At 43.1% G+C, this 21,146-nt stretch overlaps 1 protein-coding gene across 1 annotated transcript in view; it reads left to right on the top strand.

The window, feature by feature from the left end:
- Positions 1-21,146, top strand: part of arb2a (ARB2 cotranscriptional regulator A) — a gene marked incomplete at its 3' end in the record, with an annotated part of 49,857 nt that overhangs the window by 14,185 nt on the left and 14,526 nt on the right. Inside the window, exon 4 of the mRNA XM_080737889.1 lies at positions 4,006-4,106. Within this exon, the coding sequence (XP_080594015.1) occupies positions 4,006-4,106 (101 nt within the window). The remainder of the gene's footprint in view (positions 1-4,005; positions 4,107-21,146) is intronic.

Below are 21,146 nucleotides of genomic sequence, written 5' to 3'. Positions count from 1 at the left end.
TGATCTGGTGTTTGATCGGTTTGTAAAAAGGTGTAGACCACCCCTCTGCACCCGATTAGAATTAAAATCGGGTGGGTTTAATCGGATTTATTTAGGTGTATTATGTTACAGTTTGGGTAACTCAGTGAGATTGGGGTAAGAGCGCTCGTTTTGTCGTTCACCACACAACCCTAACACCACCTGATCAATTCACTTTGATAGTCTCTTATCAGCGCACCTGTGTAATTCTGTGTATTCACCATGAGATGGCGACAACAGCCATTCTCTTGTGTAGTCGCTGACGTCACTCGTTTGCGACACCTCTTTCGTTGTTTATCCACTAGCTTAGCTTAGCTGTGTTTAGCCATTAGCTTACTATGCCTAACCCTAACCCTAACCCTAACCTCCGTGGGGTGAGGCGCTATCATTCCTGCCGACGCTACGTTGTTGTTGTTGTTGTTGTGGATAAAAGCGACTGCTTGTTCCGCCCCGTGCCGCACGACGAGCGCTCCTGTTCTCAATTTCACTGAAACTCACTAAAACTGTGACATATACATGGAGAATTTTTATCATGTTTATTTTAAATCTGGTATTAACCTGATTAAAAGGGTCCATGTAAATGCAGCTCGACTTTATGGGGTAGAAGTAAAAGTATACTTAAAACTGGAAATACTCATTCTACTCAAGGACAGTACTTCATCATTACGTTACAGTTTACACCACTGCTTCAAGTTACATACTTTCCAACCCCTCCCTCTCTTTGTAACTCAAATTTTGCTTCTGGGTGGTCCCTGGAACTAAATATTTTGAGATGGGGGTCCGTGGCCAAATAAATATCATTTTGGGGGTCCTTCACATGAAAAGGTTTGAGAACCACTGACATAGTAGTCTCTCAAGAACAGACTAACTGAGCTCCAGTTAAGTGAAAAACACATTTTCTTTGACGATGGCTGGCCAGATTGCCGACATAGAAACATAGGTTTTTCAAAAAACCTTAGAAGGATTCAAAAGACACTTATAGAATCTGGTCAAAATTCTGATGTTCACGATTTTTCCAAAATAGTAGATCTACAAGCTCGCAGCGCGGCAGTGAGCTTGTATATCTGCTATTTTTCAATAGTTAAAGCATAAAATAATGATACACCATAATGTGTACCCGTTCTAAATGGGTTAATACGACTCGATGATGAACCCAAATCCAGACGTCATAATATAGTTGCCCACCTACTAGTCGGGTTGGGAAAACGCGCCCTGGTCGTGTACTGCGAGATTTATCACGGCAGTGCAGGGCTTCTTGCACGAAAACCTCCGCAATTTAGTGGGAGAGACGAAAGAAAGAAAACAAAACAGCGAATGAAATGAATCCTTGTGCAGTTCTTTTATCTTCTGAAGATTACATATTTACATCTTGGCTTTCTTGCTGCGTGATAATTGAGAAAGTATGAGAGCCCCCCTGGCTGTTTGTGTTAAGTACAGCGTGTATGCTTTGTCTTTTTGCTGTCATAAAAGGTCACAATTAGATTTAACACTGCTTAGAGTTCATATTGTTGCTCCGGTGTCGCGCGTAGGATCGATGTTCTCATCGCTATGGTTACGGTAACACACTGGGTAATTGTGTATAAAAAAAAGAAAGAAAATAAGTGCTCTTGCTCCTAAATTGCACTCCCTCTTCCAAGTGTCTTATTTACGGTGTATATTGCATGCTTACAGCTATTTACACACGCACGCACGCACGCACGCACGCACGCACACGCACACACAGGGGTGTCACACCAAATTCTGGGCCCTGGGTACTTAAACTATTGAAAAAATAGCAGATCTACAAGCTCGCAGCGCTGCGAGCTTGTAGATCTGCTATTTTTGAAAAATAGTGAAAATTAGTGCAAGTCTTTGAATATTTCAAATCCTTTTTTGAAAAAAAAAACCTACGTTTCTATGTCAGTGGTGCTCAAACCTTTTCACGGACCCCCCCCGTCTCAAAATAGTTACAAATGTTTGCTTAAAAAAATATATACATATATTCAAAGATTTGGGCCTATTTTCACGACTTTTCAAAAATAGCAGATCTACAAGCTTGCAGCTTTGAGCTTGTATATTATCTGCTATTTTTCAGTTGTTAAAGTATGAAATAATTAAGGCCCCCTCCACCTTGGGCCCTAGTAACTCAGTCCCACTTTTTCCCCCCTTGTGACACACACACACACACACACACACACACACACACACACACACACACACACACACACACACACACACACACACACACACACACACACACACACACACGCATGCACACATGCACAATGGCCTTACAGTGCACCTGATTGGAGCAGTGTGTGTGTGAGAGAGAAGGTGAGGAGGACTGGCTGGTACCCAAACACCAGCCTCAAAGGAATTGTGAGAGTCTGTTGCTGTAGTGACTCCAGTGTGTCACCTATCTCTGTGTAACACATGCCAGCACGCACACGCACGTACACATGCGCACGCACGCTCGCGCACGCACACTCCTATCTTTCCTTACTAGTGTGGGAGAGAGAGAGAGAGAGAAGGTCTTTGCACACTGATTTGTTTTTCTCCAATTTTCGCAACTGTTGCCACTGGTTCCCTTCCTCTCTTTCACTCTCTCCTCTCTCTCTCCTTGGCCAGAAAAAGGTTTTTGCGGATTTTCGGATTTCCAAAACGCAACGAGAAAACAGCAGCAGTGTGCAAGCAGCTTGAGTCTCAGGTCTGGTCTAGCAGACTTAACCAGAAGGCTGTTTTAACACATCTGGTGCCAACCTTGAGTTTCCCGAGTTTGAAAAGGTACCACGCTGGGCCGTTTTTGAAGAAAAAAATATCTTTTTTTTTTTTTCAATTTTTTTCCCCAAAAAATGTTTTGGACCTCCAGAAATGTATTAGGCATGATCGCGATCGCGAAATTGCATGTTTAACCCCCATACCAACCCATTCTTTCAAACATGGCAGCCATGTTTGTTTACATCTGAAGAAAACATAATGGCTGATAAATCATGAATGCCTGAACGGATTTCCAAGCGGATTTTTTTGTTTGAAAGCTGTGAACAGTGTGCACACACGTGGTGCATCAACTAGGCATGGGCGTGCGCGATTCGTGCACTATAAATTACATGGAAGTCTATGGAGACCATGGCATCGCGGGACATTGAAGAGAAAAAATCACTGCAACTTAAGTGTTAATGGACGCCCGCTACGAGAGGCAGGGCAATAGAAGAGAGAGTTGAGGGGTGAAAGAAAAATGATAAAGAGAGTGAGTGCAGCTAACACTCTAGTGTAGTGTAGTTGTAGTCGCAGACTAGAGGATGACACAGAGTGGATTTTCACTCCCGTCCCATCCCATGGTCGTGTACTTTGACATTTTGCTGTTTGATTACGTAAAAAAAAAAAAGAAATGGTCTGTTTAGGGCTGTCACAATTATTACATAATCGTCTAATCGCAATTATTTGAGGTAATCGCAAATATTTTGCATAATCGTCATAATCGTTTCCATGTGGAAAAATGTTCATATATTTTCAAACATTTTCAAAAACTGTGGAAATAGCAGATCTGCAAACTCACAATGCGTCGCAATGCGACGCATTGTGAGCTTGTAGATCGGCTATTTCGAATATCAATGTTCTTTCTTAAGTGTGAAGTTGTCAAATATGTCAGTCATTTCTTTGTATATTTAGGATATGTGTCATAATTGCCATGTGCGATTTCAAAGCCTAAAAGCCAAACAGAAAGGTAATTGTCAACGACAAAAAAACAATTAAATCGTTAATCGCAATTATTTGAGTGAATATTAATCGCCATGTAAAATGTCATATCGTGACAGCCCTAGGTCTGTTGTCATTATTCCTGCTCCCTCCCCTCCCGTTGACTTTTCATTCCCGCCCCGTCCCAATCATGGGATGAATAGAAAACGTACTCCCATCCCGCAAAAAAACAAAAAACAAATCTTCCTCTATATCGCAGACAGACAGAATGAGCTCATGTGCTTGTTGCGTGTGTGCGTTTGTTTTCTCCAGAGGGTCAGCTGAGACATGTGAAGACGGGGGAGGCGTTTGTGTTCAACGCCAGAGAGGATCTCCACCGCTGGAACCAGAAACGCTACGAGGCGCTGGGAGAGGTATGTTATGTTATGTTATGTTTTATTTATTTGTCATGGACATCACAATTACATTGGACGAACCAGATGCATTGATATAAGTTATTATAGCACACGTGCTAATTCTCATCACCTGTCCACAGGAGGCTTTTCTATTTTACAATAATCAAATCTAACACCCAATCAAGTACAATAAACATTAATACTAATCTAAAACCCAATCAAGTACAAAAACAATAATACTAATCTAAAACCCAATCGGGTACAAACAATTATAATATGTGCTTACTAATAAGAACTAACAACAACGAATCACAATCTGACCCATCAGCTTGTGGGACATACAAAATCACAAGTAGCCATAATCACTCAATTCACACAGCAGGTAGATAACAGAAACTATTCATGTGAACACAGTTGATTTGATTTCAACCATAACTTGAGTCCTCTGTAAAAGACATTACCATCCATATAGTTTTAAAACGGTAGGCAAGGATTTCCAAAGGTCTACCCCCTTTCTGAGAAGGCAGACTGTCCAAATGAGTTACTGCAGGTGGGGACAATACAGTCACCATTTGTTGAAGCTGGTGTTGCTCTACCAGAGCTTGGATGTCTCTGTATCAGTCCAGAGAACAGAGGTGAGACATGTTATGTAGGTAATGTCCTGCCTTGCCTCCACAGGCGTCTTCACCATCATCTTCATCAGTGGTTCTCTCAAACATTTTCATGTCGAGGTTCATGTGCAGTTTGTTTGGTCTGTGGACCCTCATCTTTAAAGATCCTTTTGACAGGGAACTTACAATATTTTGTAAATCTGAGTCAAACTAAACTAGTAAGACGCCTCAGGGCGACAAGCGACCCGCCCCAAAAGGGAGAGGTCGCGCCACATCTTGGCCATCTGGCCAGTGATGTATACCAGTAAGACTCCCTAATCGGGAGATAAGCGACCGTTGGTCGCTTATCTCCACAAATAGGCCAAAAGTTTGTTTTACCAATTATCAAGACATACGGGCAGTTGACAGTTTGCCATGGTTACTCATTGAAGTTGAATCTCCATATATGGAGACATAAGTTGCTCATACCATAGCAACCATGTTTTTTACAGGGCCTGGGATTGATGACATCAGAAATCTCCATATATGGGCATGAAAGGGATTTTGTTTCTGGAAATATGTCTGTGGGGTGCCACATTTGGAATAAAACACTTACATCACACATCTGGATATCCATACAGCCCATCTAGTTTGCCTGTGTCCATTTATGCCCATATATCTGATGACATTGGGACACTGATCTCCATATATGGGCATAAAACTTATGTTAATTAGTAAAGCCTGGGGATCTCCATATATGGGCATGAGGGGTACCCTAAAAGGGCATCATCTGGGAATAGCAAATATAGTTATCCTAGAAAGTGAAAATCTTACATCAAAGGCCATAACTACCTACCTACCACCATACTGCATTCCTCATTAAACTACCTACCAGTAAGATGCCTATAGGGAGAAAAGCAAAGGGCGAGGTTGCACCATTTCTTGGTCTTCTGGCCAGTGATGTATATCGGACCATTTAACCATATATGGAGACATCTGGTACCCAAAGATATTCACAGATATGGGCTTAATATTGATGACATAAGGGATCTCCATATATGGGCGTAAAAGGGATTTGGTTCCCCTGGCATCACAGGGATCTCCATATATGGGCATAAAATGGATTTGGTTACCCTGGCAACACGGGGATCTCCATATCTCCATATATGGGCATAAAAGGGATTTGGTTCCCCTGGCATCACAGGGATCTCCATATGGGCATAAAAGGGATTTGGTTCCCCTGACATTACAGTGATGTCAGTGGCTGGTTCTACAGAGGGGATCTCCATTTATGGGCATAAAAGGGAATGTATGTATGATGATGTCAGATATCATAGACGTCATAGGACTTTCACATAACGAATAACTGAGTAAGCATGTAAACCCGTAAAATCTATATTTGGGCATGGCTGATTTATGACCTCATCATGATGACACGAGCAAACACAGCTGAATTGTATAAATGATCAGTGCAGAAACCAACAGAAGTATTTGACCAAGACTCTTCGATTTAAACATCAACAAAGGTGTGACGTTTGTTGATGGTCACAAAGGTGTGACGGACGGACGGACGGGCGGACGGACGGTGGAGGTTTTCATAGTAAACTGCTCCCTGACGGTCGCAATCAGACCACTTACCCATATATGGAGACCCCTGGTACCCATACAGTATATGGAGATCCCTGTACTGTATATGGAGATATGCTGTGAGAGCCCAAACATGCTTATTCAGTTATTCGTTATGTGAAAGTCCTATGATGTCTATGACATCTGACACACCCTTGTATGCCCATACAAGGAGATCCCTGTCTGTAGAACCAGCCACACAGATATGGGCTGTCTTGGCCATCAGTCATGGCCATATATGGTCTCTGTTAGTGTGGTATGTGGCCGATGTGGCCTCCATATATGGGCATTCCCATATGAAGTCCTGTTAGATATGGGCTTAATATTGATGACATCAGGGAACTCCATATATGGCCGTAAAAGGGATTCTGTTAGTGTGACATCACAGTGAAGCCAGAGCGTGATGTCAGAGGGGCAAACCCATTCTCTTAGAGTGGTTCCCCTAACATCACAGTGATGTCAGAGCGGCAAACCCATAGACCGTAAAACAGTGTACAAGTCGGATGACAGACGGAGTCGGCATGTGCCATTTCACATACTAAACTGCGACAATAAAGTGCTTGTCAGGGTGGGTGGGTGGGTGGGGGGGAGAGGGGGGGCTCCCAACTCGGGGTTCCCCAGTTGAAATATTATTTTGGGGTTCGAACCACTACTGTAGAAGGATAGCCGTCTGTACACTGTGTCTATCAATGTTAACAGCTGCTATCAGCTGCAAACCCATAGAGATAAAAGGAAGCTACCTATATAGTATATCAAAACATCTACTCAGGCAATTTTCACATGTTAAATCACAGGGGGAAAAAAATAGAGGGGGCACGGTGGCGCAGTGGTTAGCGCTTCGCCTCACAGCTAGAAGGTCCTGCGTTCGATTCCCGCCGGGGGACGCTGTGGGTGCTGGGCGCATGTTTCTCCCTCCGCGTCATCAACGCCCACACCCTAGGTGGGGTCGGCGATAGGGCCTTTCTGTGTGGAGTTTGCATGTTCTCCCCATGTCTCCTAGGGTTGATACCCTCACAAAAACATGCAGTAATCCTGGTCTCAATAATGCCTCCCCCTGGCCAGCCGGGGCGCTTGATGAAGAGGAAAGGAACTGGTTGGAATAACGTGTTCCTTCCACGCGCTACGTCCATCCCGGGGAAATCCCCCCTGTCAGGTGAAAAGAAACAACTTGGACTACTCATGCATTGAAGGAAGCATGAGGTCAGTCCGTTGTCTCCCCAGGCGCGGCAGAGGGAGAGCAGAGCCCAGGATTACATAGGCAATTGGCACTGGGTGAAGAAAATGGGTTACAAAATCGTGGGATAAAAATTATAGAAAAAAACAAATCACAGGGAAAAATGGTGTACGTGTAACGCCCGGGAATCGAACTCGGGCCGCGTGGAAAGTAAGCCAACATCTTATACCCACTAGCCTAAAGGGGGATTCCTCCCGGGCCAGGGGTGAGATATTAGGCTTTGGGTCATCAGGCAGAGGCTCTGGGCCTCTCTATACTGTTACATTATGTAAATATGATCAGCTAGAGCTGCCAGCCCACGTTGTTCTCCTCATGCCAAGGCTGGAGGCTGCTGTATCCAAATGTGTTTTGTTGTCTGGAGGCAAATCGCACACGTCTGACAGGTAGCCTGGATTCAGCTCACACAGTCTGACAAGTTGGATGATCGTCATCGTGATTTTACAGCATTTTATTAGCTCAAAAAACAGCTTGATGAAGGTCTATTGACCAAAATGTTGATAAAAAAAATTTATTGAATGCTTTAACCAGTGAAAAATAGAAGATATGCAAGCTCACAGCGCGGCACCGAGTGCCGCGCTGCGTGCTTGTAGATCTGCTATTTTTGAAAAAGTCGTGAAAATGTGTGCAAATCTTATTTGAAGTGAATATATGTATTTTCAAAGCGAACGTTTGTAACTCAAATTTTGCTTCTGGGTGGTCCCTGGAACTAAATATTTTGAGATGCGGGTCCGTGGCCAAATACATATAATTTTGGGGGTCCTTCACATGAAAAGGTTTGAGAACCACTGACATAGTAGTCTCTCAAGAACAGACTAACTGAGCTCCAGTTACAGTAAGTGAAAAGGACCTTTTCTTTGACGATGGCTGGCCAAATTGCTGACCTGATTTGTCCCTTGGGGAAAACAAATTGGGGAACCCTGACCTAGACGCTGTCGGCTGAACGGCACCTCCATTCTATTTCTTAAATGTTCACCTCACACTCACTCCCACAGTTATTCAGTGCATGCAATATGCATAAAGATAATGAGACGGAGTCTTTTGTAATCTTTTCTTTTTGCCTCCGTACCCCCCTCTATCTCCCTCCCCTCCCCTCCACTCTACTATTTTACTTTTAATTGTTATGCTGGTACTTTGAAGTTCAAAGCAAAGCGACGGGCCCTTTTGTGGGATTACCTGGTTGTTGTTGTAGGTTGTTTTTCTTTTATTTGTTTTGTATGATTCATTCTTTATTATTTCTAATGCAGGTTCAGCTCCTTTGCGGGGAGGAGGCAGGGTCTCTGATAAGGCTGCTTTTATTGTCCTTATCCGCAGCCGATATCTCCCCGCATCTTAAGAAAAGAACAAACATTTCGGTAGCAGGCGGGACACGCGCACGTTTAAACTAGCTGAACTCTGAGATATATATTATATTTTTTTAGAGGAAAAGCATAAATCATCAAGGAGGTTGTATGCAAATTTTATTCAATCTGTGCGGTAAAAAAAAAAAGAAAAGAAAAGAAGAGAGAATCGCATCCCCTTCAGAGGAGCCAAGCAATGTCAATCAGCGCGTTGATATGAGCCCGTATGTAATGAAAGGAGATTTGAGTCGTTCTGCTGGAGATTAACTAGCTGGGGTTTTTTTTTTGGGGGGGACCTGAATAAGCAGTGTTATCTTGTCTGTTGTTTTCTTTCTAGGCTGATTCAAGGGAAATGAACACCGCACCTTCTCTCTCTCCCATTCAAACCCCACAAATACAAAAGCATTATTCTCCGTGTTGGTGCGCGTTACGGGCCTTTATAAATAGACACAATCACTGACTAGTATATCTGTGGTGGCTCAGAAGTAGGTTACACTGCTTAGTCAGCCCCTCTTTGTTTATGTGTGTGTGTGTGTGTGTGTGTGTGTGTGTGTGTGTGTGCGTGTGCGCGTGCGTGTGCGCGTGCGTGTGTGTGTGTACGCAAAGTGTAACGCACTCGTGTCAGGCGAGTGTACGCGAATGTTCTAACCTCTGCCGATTGTGTTTCTGCGACATCCGTCTCTCATCGGGGTGGACAAGTGACTGTCGAGCGCCATTCACAAATAGTTAACGCACGCACGCGCGCGCGCGCGCGCGCACACACACACACACACACACACACACACACACACACACACACACACACACACACACACACACACACACACACACACACACACACACACACACAGTATGTCCACAACTGTTACTTTTCAGGATTGAAATGAAAATAATCTACAAGCTCAAACCGTGTTGCGTTTCGAGCGTGCAGATCTGCCACTTTTGGCACTTTTGTGTGAAGCTTTAGTAGCCTTACATTAAGTCGCACCTGCAGTGGCTTCCGCATTGTGGCTTTTACGGCAGCAGGGAGCGTCTTACCGCTTATACAGACAGGTCGGGGGCATGGTCGGCAAAACTGCAATTGCGACTCTACACATGCACAAAAATGCGAAATATAGCACATCGCAGAAGTTCTGCAAGATGTATGCGACTTTTCCGGAAGCCTTGTTTAATGTATTAGTCCGTATTTTTAAATAAAATTAGTTTTTACCAAGTGTACAGCTTTTCCTCGTTTGCTACAATGTTAGCTGCAACAGCGCCCGTTGGTGGCTGGAAGCATTATTGTGCATTCTTCCTTTTACACATATGTCCTTGTATGAGCGAATGGGGGAATGGATGAACGTCACGTGATAAGTGCAGCCATCTTTAACCAAATCAGAGATGCTAGATTTGGAATCGACACACACTTGGTAAAAACTCATTTTATTTAAAAATACAGACTAATACATTAAACAAGGCTTCCAGACAAGTCGCATAAACCTTGTAGAACTTGTCCGGAAGCTATATTTTGCATTTGTGCATGTGTAGAGCCGCAATAGCAGCTTTGCAGACCATACCCCCGACCTGTCTGTATAAGCGGTAAGTCGCTCGCGCAGCCGTTAAAGCCACAATGCGGAAGCCACTGCAAGCTGACGACTTAATGTAAGGCTAGCGCTTTAGTATGATCAAGTTGGGACGTAAATAAGAGGTTTCTGCCAGACGGTGACACTATGCATCTCCTACTGAATTGTGTCGGTGTCTGTTTGGCCTGTAGCAGCAGAACCCATGGTCTCACGTGTAGGGCTGTCATGATATGACATTTTACATGACGATTAATTGTCACTCAAATAATTGGCGATTAACGATTTAATTGTGTTTTTGTAGTTGATAATTACATTTCTGTTTGGCTTTTAGGCTTTGAAGTTACATATGGTAGATATGACACATAACCTAAATATACAAATACATTACTGACATATTTGACAACTTACTACTTAAAAAATAACTTTGATAGTGGAAATAGCCGATCTACAAGCTCACAACGCGTCGCGATGCGACGCGTTGTGAGCTTGTAGATCTGCTATTTCCACTATTTCGGACATTTTTCAACATTCACGATTATGACAAAATAATTGCAATAATGTCAAATAATCACGATTAGACGATTATGTAATAATTGTGACAGCCCTACTCACGTGGTGTTAACTTTACGAGCCATTTTTTATATATTTAATGTCAGCCTTAGTCCAGTTTCAGTCGCCATTGTTCGTTTTTATCATATTTAGTCAACCTCATCCTGTCTTTATTTAGTCACGTCATTTTACTTATGGTTGACAAAAAACTGTTGACATTTTAGTCTAGTTTTAGTCTTGACAATTATTTTACCCCTTTACATATACAATTATTTTACATAGCATTTTCTCTCATCCTTTTGATGAAAAACACAATTTTAAGGAATACAGTACAACAAGACCACAGCTGGTAGAACCAATGATTGTAGTTCAACCAACTCAGTACAGTACAGTAGGCTACATCAAGACAACACCCGGTTATCCCAGTACAGCCTCACATTGTCTGGTCAGAACCACCAGCCCAGTAGCTGCAAGCAGACTTACAACACATTGTCAGTACATTTAGTCTTAGCTTTTATGATCAGCTTAGTTTTCATCTAGTTTTTTTATTTTGTTTTGGTCCGTGAAAAAAAGGTAATCGATTAACATTTTTCGTCTTGGTTTTAGTCGACGAAATTAACTGTTCGTTTTAGTCGACGAAAGGTCAGAATTCAACGTTGTCAGAACTGTGAAAGGTGTTGATATTTGAAATCAAATAGTGATTTTGGTGAACGTGCTCATCAATACGGCAACATTTGATGAATGCAGAACGTGATGTGGACTCAATTCACACCGGGCAAAATAAAGATAAAAAATATCTTTCTCAATTGAAGTGGAAGGGAGTGGATGGTAGCGTCCAGTGTGGACACTACCATCCACTTCATCCACTCATCTTTATCTTTATCTTGCCCGGTGGGAATGACCCTCATATCCTGACCTAGACCCTCACCCTAATAACCTTATACAACACCAACAGTCCCTAACCCCTAAACCCTCACCCTAATAACCTTATACAACACCAACAGTCCCTAAGCAAAACAACAGAGCCTGTAACCATAACCTAACAGCCTAACAAGGGCAGGGTCAATGGTGTCTCTCTCTCTCTCTCTCTCTCTCTCTCTCTCTCTCTCTCTCTCTCTCTCTCTCTTGCTCTCTCTCCTCTTTATTTGTCAGTGTGCTTGTTGCAGAGTACTGTGTGTGTGTGTGTGTGTGTGTGTGTGTGTGTGTGTGTGTGTGTGTGTGTGTGTGTGTGTGTGTGTGTGTGTGTGTGTGTGTGTGTGTGTGTGTGTGTGTGTGTGTGTGTGTGTGTGTGTGTGTGTGTGTGTGTGTGTGCGTGCGTGCGTGCGTGCGTGCGTGCGTGCGTGCGTGCGTGCGTGCGTGCGTGCGTGCGTGCGTGCGTGCGTGCGTGCGTGCGTGCGTGCGTGCGTGCGTGCGTGCGTGCGTGCGTGCGTGCGTGCGTGCGTGCGTGCGTGCGTGCGTGCGTGCGTGCGTGCGTGCGTGCGTGCGTGCGTGCGTGCGTGCGTGCGTGCGTGCGTGCGTGCGTGCGTGCGTGCGTGCATCCTCATGCACACACATACATACATGTAGGCAGAGGTGACAGCTGTATTGTCAGACATCACAGCAGCAGATGTCCAATTTGCACTTCAGCCTCTTCTGAATGGAGGAACGGATGGATGGATGGATGCACGGATGCACGGATGGATGGAAAAAAAGCAGAACCACTGAGCTCAGGGCTGAATGCAAGGGCAATGCATTATGGGGGAAGTCTGAAAACATTGTATCGTAGCAGTAGCGAGCATCATAAGTAGCAGTATCTGCATTCACGCCGAGTGTCAAGCTTGTAGGTTTTTGAATCCTGAAAAGTAGTTTACCCTAACACAGTTCATTCGTTCATCTATCTACAGTATCTCTGCATGTTCTATAGCAGTGGTTCTCAACCTGTGGGTCGGGACCCCCAGGGCGAGTCCCCAAATTATTAAATAATTTCCCCAGATGATTAACTTAATGTGAAACATTGTTTTCTCACTCCACAGTAAACAAACCAACATAAAGTTTAAGTTTATAGAGGATATACAGTATGCACATTTCTAAAGTGACAATTTAAGGACTTTTTAATACCTCTAAAATGACAAATTAACATTAACATTAACATTGACCAAATTGTCAAATATTAGAGGCAGACATTGTCAAAATAGCCGATCTACATGCTCACAACGCCTCGCGTTGTGAGCATGTAGATCTGCTATTTTCACAACAGCACCGTGTTATACAAAATGCAATGCCTCAAGTGCTCGTCAGGGTGGGGGGGGGGGGGGACCACAGTTAAAATATGATTATTTTGGGGGTCGCGGCCTGGAAAGGTTGATTCTGTATGCCTCTTCCACGGCATCAGTTAGTCCCTTTGTCCACTGAACTTTGTGACTCGCTCACTTGTTCATGGTTAAACGGCACGTAGTTGGAACGTGATGCTCAGTTCTGTACAGGCAGCAGTGGACGAAGACGATCACCTATCACTAATCACACACCCACTCACATTACACACCAACCATACTGTATGTACATAAATGCATTTCCAGGCATGAGTTACTACTTCTTCCTGTGAAATTGGTAGCAGCCTCCAGTTAGCACTCTTTTTCAGGGGTGTCACGGGGGGGGGGGGGGGGGGGGGGGAGTGGGACTGAGTAACTAGGGCCCAAGGTGGAGGGGCCTGGAATTATTTTATACTTTAGCTATTGAAAAATAGCAGATATACAAGCTTGTAGATCTGCTATTTTTGAAAAAGTCAAGTAAATGTGTGCGAATCTTTGAATATGTGTATTTTCTAAGCAAACATTTGTAACTCAAATTTTCGTTCGGGGGGGGGGGTCCCTGGAACTGAATATTTTGAGATGGGGGTCCGTGGCCAAATACATGAAATTTTGGGTGTCCTTCACATGAAAAAGTTTGAGCACCACTGACATAGAAACATAGGTTTTTCAAAAATTCTTAGGATTTGAAATATTCAAAGAGTTTTTTCAAAAATAGCAGATCTACAAGCTTGTATATCTGCTAGTTTTCAATAGTTAAAAGCACAAAACAATGCATAATAATGCGTTCCCAGTTCCCCCTATGAAGAACATTCATGGGGGGCCCGCAGTGAATCCTGGGCCCAGAATTTGGTGCGACACCCTTGCTCCTTTTTATCATGAAAATTGCACACCACTGCACTGTGCATTTTTTTTCCCGGAGTAATGAGTAATCTTTGTCATGCTAGCGTGGCTACGTTTTTGCTAACCGGGTGGCAGTTTCTAATAAGCATAGCGTTATACAGTAGCTTGCAAAAGTCCCGAATATCTTAGAATGTTTTGTGATTAGTAGCGTTCATTCTCTCGTTATGAAGAACTTATTGCACTCGCCCACAATAACTGAGACATTATTTAGGTGCAATTGTGAAGCTTATTTGCACAATGAAGCAGCAAAATGCAAAACTAGTAGTGAAGGTGCAGCTAAAAATCCCCAAAGGGTCTTATAATGAACTCTCACCTAAGTTACAACAAAGTGTACTAAAGCCTCCCAAAATGAATAAAATGGAACAAGCTTTTTTTTTTTAAACGAACAAACACATAGAGAATATATGAAGATAAACCCTCAAATAAATTGCGGTTAAATAAGCTGTGTGTGTGTGTGTGTGTGTGTGTGTGTGTGTGTGTGTGTGTGTGTGTGTGTGTGTGTGTGTGTGTGTGTGTGTGTGTGTGTGTGTGTGTGTGTGTGTGTGTGTGTGTGTGTGTGTGTGTGTGCACGCACGTGTGCTCGTGCACACATGTGTAAAATGCACAGTGAACTAAGATATACATTTAAGCTGTTTCATAGTTTGCTGGGGACTCCTTAGGACCCCCCTCAAGGACCCCTGGGGGTCCCCGGACCCCACTTTGAGAACCACAATTTGTTCTAGCGGGGTCACTTCACTTCAAAGTAATTAAGTACATGTACTGTACTCAAGTACTGTACTTAAGCTAAGTAATATTTTGAGGTACTTCCAATTCGCTTAAAATTATATATAAAAAAAAAAGAAAAACTTTTGCTACTTACTTTGTAGATTTGGATTATTTTTTACAAAACATACAGCAATAAATTAGATTACTTGGATACATTTCTGCCACTTGAAAATAGCCGATCTACAAACTCATTGATGTGCTATTTTCAAAACTTGTGAAATGGGACCTTTGCGTAATGTAGTAGCCTACTGTACTTTTACTTTTGACGTCAATACTTTTGTACTTTTACTTAAAGGAGTAGTTCACCACTTTTCAACCTGTCTTCATATAATAGGTCCTCACTAATGTTCATGATAAAATATCACAATTTTTTTCTACTCGGTCCAAGTCTCCTAGGAGAGCTGTGGGAAGTTCAGAATGCATCGTCTTGTGACATCCTCATTTTCCACCAAAAAAATGTAATCAATATTTTTGAAAAAAATATTTAGATTTTTATTATCGCGAGAACAATGGCTTCCACTTTAAAATTGCAACTTTTCAGGAATAGAAAGCCTGCAGTTTCTATAAGCTGGATTGGAAATCGATGATGTCACAAGACTATGGGTTTCTGACCTGCCCACAGCCCTCCTCTGAAAAAAAAAAAAAAAAAAAAAAAGAAAAGCTATTTTTGAGTGAGGACCAATTATATGAACATAGGTTGAAAAGTGGTGGAGTGCCCCTTTAAGTACAAAATGTGAGTACTAGGGATGGGACGATACGCGATATTATCGTTTATCGTGATAAAAAACACTCACGATGATCGTATCGTGGAGATTTAATTCATCGTGATATCGTCCTCCGTCATGCACTGGGATCAATTCACCTTTTATTTGCCGAGCTGTATATCTGGTACCACATAAACCCTCTATAAGGTAAAAGGTACGCATAATATACGTACTTGATACAGTCTTTTTTTCACTCTCTACCAAATCTCTTGCCAAATCTCTACCAAATCTCTTACCAGATCTACAAGCTCACAACGCATCGCGTTGCGACACGTGAGCTTGTAGATCGGCTATTTTTTGGCAAATGTTCTGCCCCAGGATAATGGATGTTGGTGATATTTTGATTAACGCGATGATATCGTAAATCGTCATTTATTTGGTCGCAATAATCGTGATATGACAATTTCATATCGTCCCATCCCTGGTGAGTACCTCCTCCATGACGGCCGGTGTCGGTTGTCGTCTAGTTGGTGGCGAGGCGAGGCGCGCGCCGTGACGTGACGAGTCACTCTGATTGGAGACTCGCAGGCCCAGATGGAGCTCTATTAAGCTGTTAATAAATGAGGATTCTTCTCCACTCTGCCTGCATCTGTGGAATGACACACACACACACACACACACACACACACACACACACACACACACACACACACACACACACACACACACAGATTCACACGTAGGCATTCAGAATATTGTAATGAAGTAAATCTAGCCAGATGGCTGAATTAGACGCTCTCTCTCTCTCTTTCTTTCAGCCTCTCTTGAAGTGTCTTCACTCTCTGTCTCTGTCTCTTTGTATTTGGGTTCTGGGTGTCTGTGTCTTTGTTTGCACCCTCTCTCTCTCTCTCTCTCTCTCTCTCTCTCTCTCTCTCTCTCTCTCTCTCTCTCTCTCTCTCTCTCTCTCTCTCTCTGTTCCTACTCCCTTTCCTCTGGTATCGCTTGCTTACTTGTTGTTTCTACACATCAGTGCGAACATTAGAAGCACATTGCAACGTATTAATTGTGGGAACATTCGTACACTTCAACCAGCCAGTCAATCTATCCAGCCAGCCGGTTACACAGCCAGCCAGCCATCCAGCCAGCAATCTCCCCAGTCAGTCATCCAGCCCGCAAGCCAGCCAATCAGCCAGGCATCCGGCCATCTCCCCAGCCCGCCAGCCAGCCAGCCAGCCTCCTAGCTAGCTCGCCATCCAGGCAGCCAGCAGTGGTGCATTCTATATGGCGTCTGGAGGACCCATACAAACCCCATATCAGTCACACACCATTTTGTTGGGAAGCTAAGAGGTTCTTCTCTCTAAAGAGAGGAGTATAAATGACAGCTGTCTGCCCTGATTCACTGGCTGCCATCACGTCTCTCTCTCTCTCTCTCTCTCTCTCTCTCTCTCTCTCTCTCTCTCTCTCTCTATGCTGGCCCCAAACCCTACACACACACACACACACACACACACACACACACACACACACACACACACACACACACACACACACACACACACACACACACACACACACAGAGGGAAGGAAGGAAGGAGATATATGATGATGGCGATGATGCGGTGAGGGGGCAGGACAGATGAAAAAGAAAGCGAGAGAATAGATTGGAAGGGGTGAGATGGTTGGGGGGTGTGTGGGGGGTGTGGTGGGGGGCTCGGGCATCTGTCGCCAACCCCGGGCATCCACGGTGGGCATCATCCACTAGTTCATCAGCGAATTATCCCTCTGCTGGCTTCTCACACACAACACCTGAGGAGATCATTAGAATCCCATTAGTATCAGAGAGAGAGAGAGAGAGAGAGAGAGAGAGAGAGCTCTCTGTGTCAATAGACTTGACTGTCATCCTTTTAGAAGTCTTTCTCTCTCCGTCTGTGAAACTCCTCTTTCCCCAGGAGAGCTTCTCTCTTTCTCCCCAGACAGAAGAGCAAAAAAAAAAAAGATACCTTATGGGAATTACAGCGGTATCTCTCTCTGTCTCTCTCTCTTTGTTACTCCCTTGGATTGACGGAAAACATTCACAACAGCGCTCCTCATTTTAATACCTCCAGTGTGTCTCTCCCGGTACACACGCTTTTCTTAACCCATTGAGGCCGGGAATTATTGAATGCTTTAACTATTGAAAAAATAGCAGATATACAAGCTCAGTGCCGCGCTGCGAGCTTGTAGTTCTGCTATTTTTGAAAAATCGTCATCATTTGTTAGATGGAGGTCTGCGGCCAAATAAATGTAATTTTGGGGGTCCTTGACATGAAAAAGTTTGAGAACCACTGATCCAGAGGAAGGATTTTAGAAGTCGGGGTCAAAGATCGTGTCAAAGATATTCAAAGACTTGCACACATTTTCACAATTTTTTCAAAAATAGCAAATCTACAAGCTCGCAGCGCGGCACTCGGTGCCGCGCTGTGAGCTTGTATATCTGCTATTTTTCAATAGTTAAAGCAGAAAATAATGGTTAAAGTGGTTAAAATCGTAAAAAACTTGACACGGACACGTTCCAGGTTTTCAACGGTTAAAATAAACAACCTTCTCTCTACTTCTCCCTCTCTGTCTCTCTGTTCTCTGGCTTCAGTCAGTCATCCACAGCTCCTTGGGTTCCTTCATATAAACCTCTCCATTTCCTGTCGCTAAGTGGCTTTTAGAGAGGCCTCTGGACAAAAGCCACAAGAGGATATTAGGGGTGTGTGAGGGCTGTCACAATTATTACATAATCGTCTAATCGTGATTATTTGACATTATCGCAATTATTTTGTCATAATCGTCATAATCGTGAATGTTGAAAAATGTGAATGAAATAGCCGATCTACAAGCTCACAACGCGTCGCGATGCAACGCGTTGTGAGCTTGTAGATCGGCTATTTCCACTATCAATGTTATTTTTTAAGTTGTAAGTTGTCAAATATGTCAGTAATTTCTTTGTGTATTTAGGTTTTGTGTCATATCTGCCATGTGCAACTTCAAAGCCTAAAAGCCAAACAGAAATGTAATTGTCAATGACAAAAACACAATTAAATCGTTAATCGCCAATTATTTGAGTGACAATTAATCGTCATGTAAAATGTCATATCGTGACAGCCCTATGTGTGTATGTATATGTTTGTGTGTGTGTGTGTGTGTGTGTGTGTGTGTGTGTGTGTGTGTGTGTGTGTGTGTGCATGAATGTTTGTTGCGGCTGTAGTAGACCATACTACTTACTGTAGTATGAAAGCCTCCAGCTCATGTCTGCCTGTCAGTTTTCTGACATCGCAGTGACATCACGATATGGCTGACCTGTTCTGACATCACAATGATGTTGCACATTGATTCCGTCCTTGTCCCTTTTATGCCCATATATGGAGATCCCTAGCTGATGTCATCAATATTAAGCCCAATTGTGCGTCTCACAGTGTGTGACACCTCATCCCAGCTCATCCATATTTGGGAAAATATGGCCACATTTTGGCCACATTTTGTCCAACTTAAACAAACAAGCATTAATAGTCTTTAAAAGACAAAGAAGCAGCCGCAAAGACTGAGGCCAAAATGCAAATATGTATTTTAGGACGCAGAGGGAAGGTTGATCCCATGCCAGAGCAGTCTGATGTCACTCAGGCGGATGCGTGCACGTGCCCTTGGGCGTGCGCCCATGTGCGCAACCTTGCCCTTTAGGGAGAGGTCCCTTCTCGCCCTTACGGCGTCTTGCCGGTAGGTTTGTGCAAAAGTGCAGGCACAATTGAGCACATACCGTATGCAGGTGTGTGTGTCCCAGGTGTTCCCAAAAGCTTGATTAGACATTTCCAAAAGGTTTTTTTGAAAATGAAATATCCCTTTAAAGGCTGGTCACCTGCTAGATTTTAAGAGGTGGTTGTCTACCCCTGCTATGCTTGAATATATACAAATTAGGGCTGGGATGCGATTAAAAAATGTAATCTAATTAATTACAGGCTCTGTGATTAATTAATCGCAATTAATCGCATCTGAATCGCACATCGATATTTGACCTGAGAAGCATTTTTTTTTCAAGTAAAACACATTTTGTTGTACGAGTGAATCTAAATTTCGCATCCACTGGGCCAAGCAAAGCGCTCTGATCGGCTACTTCTCCCTTTGCGTTTGTTGTCTCTTCTTGGTTGGTGCATCGCTATGATCGGTATGCCCGAAACTGAAGGTTCTGTGGTGCAAAAACTAAGTGCGATTAAAATGCGTGAATTTTTTTAATCGCGTACATTTTCTGTAATTAATTTATCGCAATTAATCAGTTAAAGTCCCAGCCTTATTACAAATAAAAATAAATTGTGCCTCGGCCTCTTTTGAAGAAATGCATCCTCTTCATAAAACTCAAACAGGTCTACACGTTCTATTCCTACGACGACTATCGCCTCTGATGTTCTCTCAACCGTACAGTAGGTAGTACACTGTCGTCTCATCTAAAACACCCCGAAGACAAGTTTGGAATTAATGCTTTATTATGGTTTTGATGCCATGTCTAAGAATTTTGGGTGATCAAGCCTGATTAAGAATAATCCCTGTTTAAAGCGAAACATAAATCTCACATTACATCCAGGTTTAAATTACATTTAGGGTTGGATTTAATCCATCGCTTTAACATTTTTCATGCAACATGATTAAAAGATAAAAGTGTGATTTTAAGTGGATTTAGGGCCTTAACCCATTTAGGCCTGAACACATTATGACGCAATATGTTATGCTTTAACTATTGAAAAATAGCAGATATACAAGCTCACAGCGCGGCACCGAGTGCCGCGCTGCGAGCTTGTAGATCTGCTATTTTTGAAAAATCCGTGAAAATAAGATTTTTGACCCGATTACATAAGTGTCTTTTGAATCCTTCTAAGATTTTTTGAAAAAAACGATGTTTGTATGTCAACAATCTGGCCAGCCATCGTCAAAGAAAAGGTCCTTTTCACTTAACTGGAGCTCAGTTAGTCTGTTCTTGAGAGACTACTATGTCAGTGGTACTCAAATCTTTTCATGTGAAGGACCCCCAAAATGATATGTATTTGGCCACGGACCCCCATCTCAAAATATCTAGTCCCAGGGTCCACCCAGAGGCAAAATTTGAGTTACAAACGTTCGCTTTGAAAATACATTATATTCAAAGATTTGCACACATTTTCACGACTTTTTCAAAAATAGCAGATCTACAAGCTCGCAGCGCGGCACTCGGTGCCGCGCTGTGAGCTTGTATATCTGCTATTTTTCAATGGTTAAAGCAGTCAATAATCCTAGGCCTAAATGGGTTAAAAGATAAAAGTGTGATTTTAAGTGGATTTAGGGCCTTAATCCTTGTTAGTGGAAACCACCCTCAGAGCTGTTCCAAGGAAATAAACATCTCCAGTTGTCTCCGTTTGTCGTTTTATCTCCCTTCCTGAGAGGAATATATCGTCACTGTCGTGTCGGGCAAAGATCTTGTATCTCCAAGTTTCAAATGTGCACGTTTTTTTCCTCA

This window comes from Nannobrachium achirus (genome assembly GCF_963921795.1).
Source record: "Nannobrachium achirus genome assembly, chromosome: 12".
Classification (NCBI taxonomy): Eukaryota; Metazoa; Chordata; class Actinopteri; order Myctophiformes; family Myctophidae; genus Nannobrachium; species Nannobrachium achirus.
This window is presented reverse-complemented; position numbering and strand designations above follow the sequence as displayed.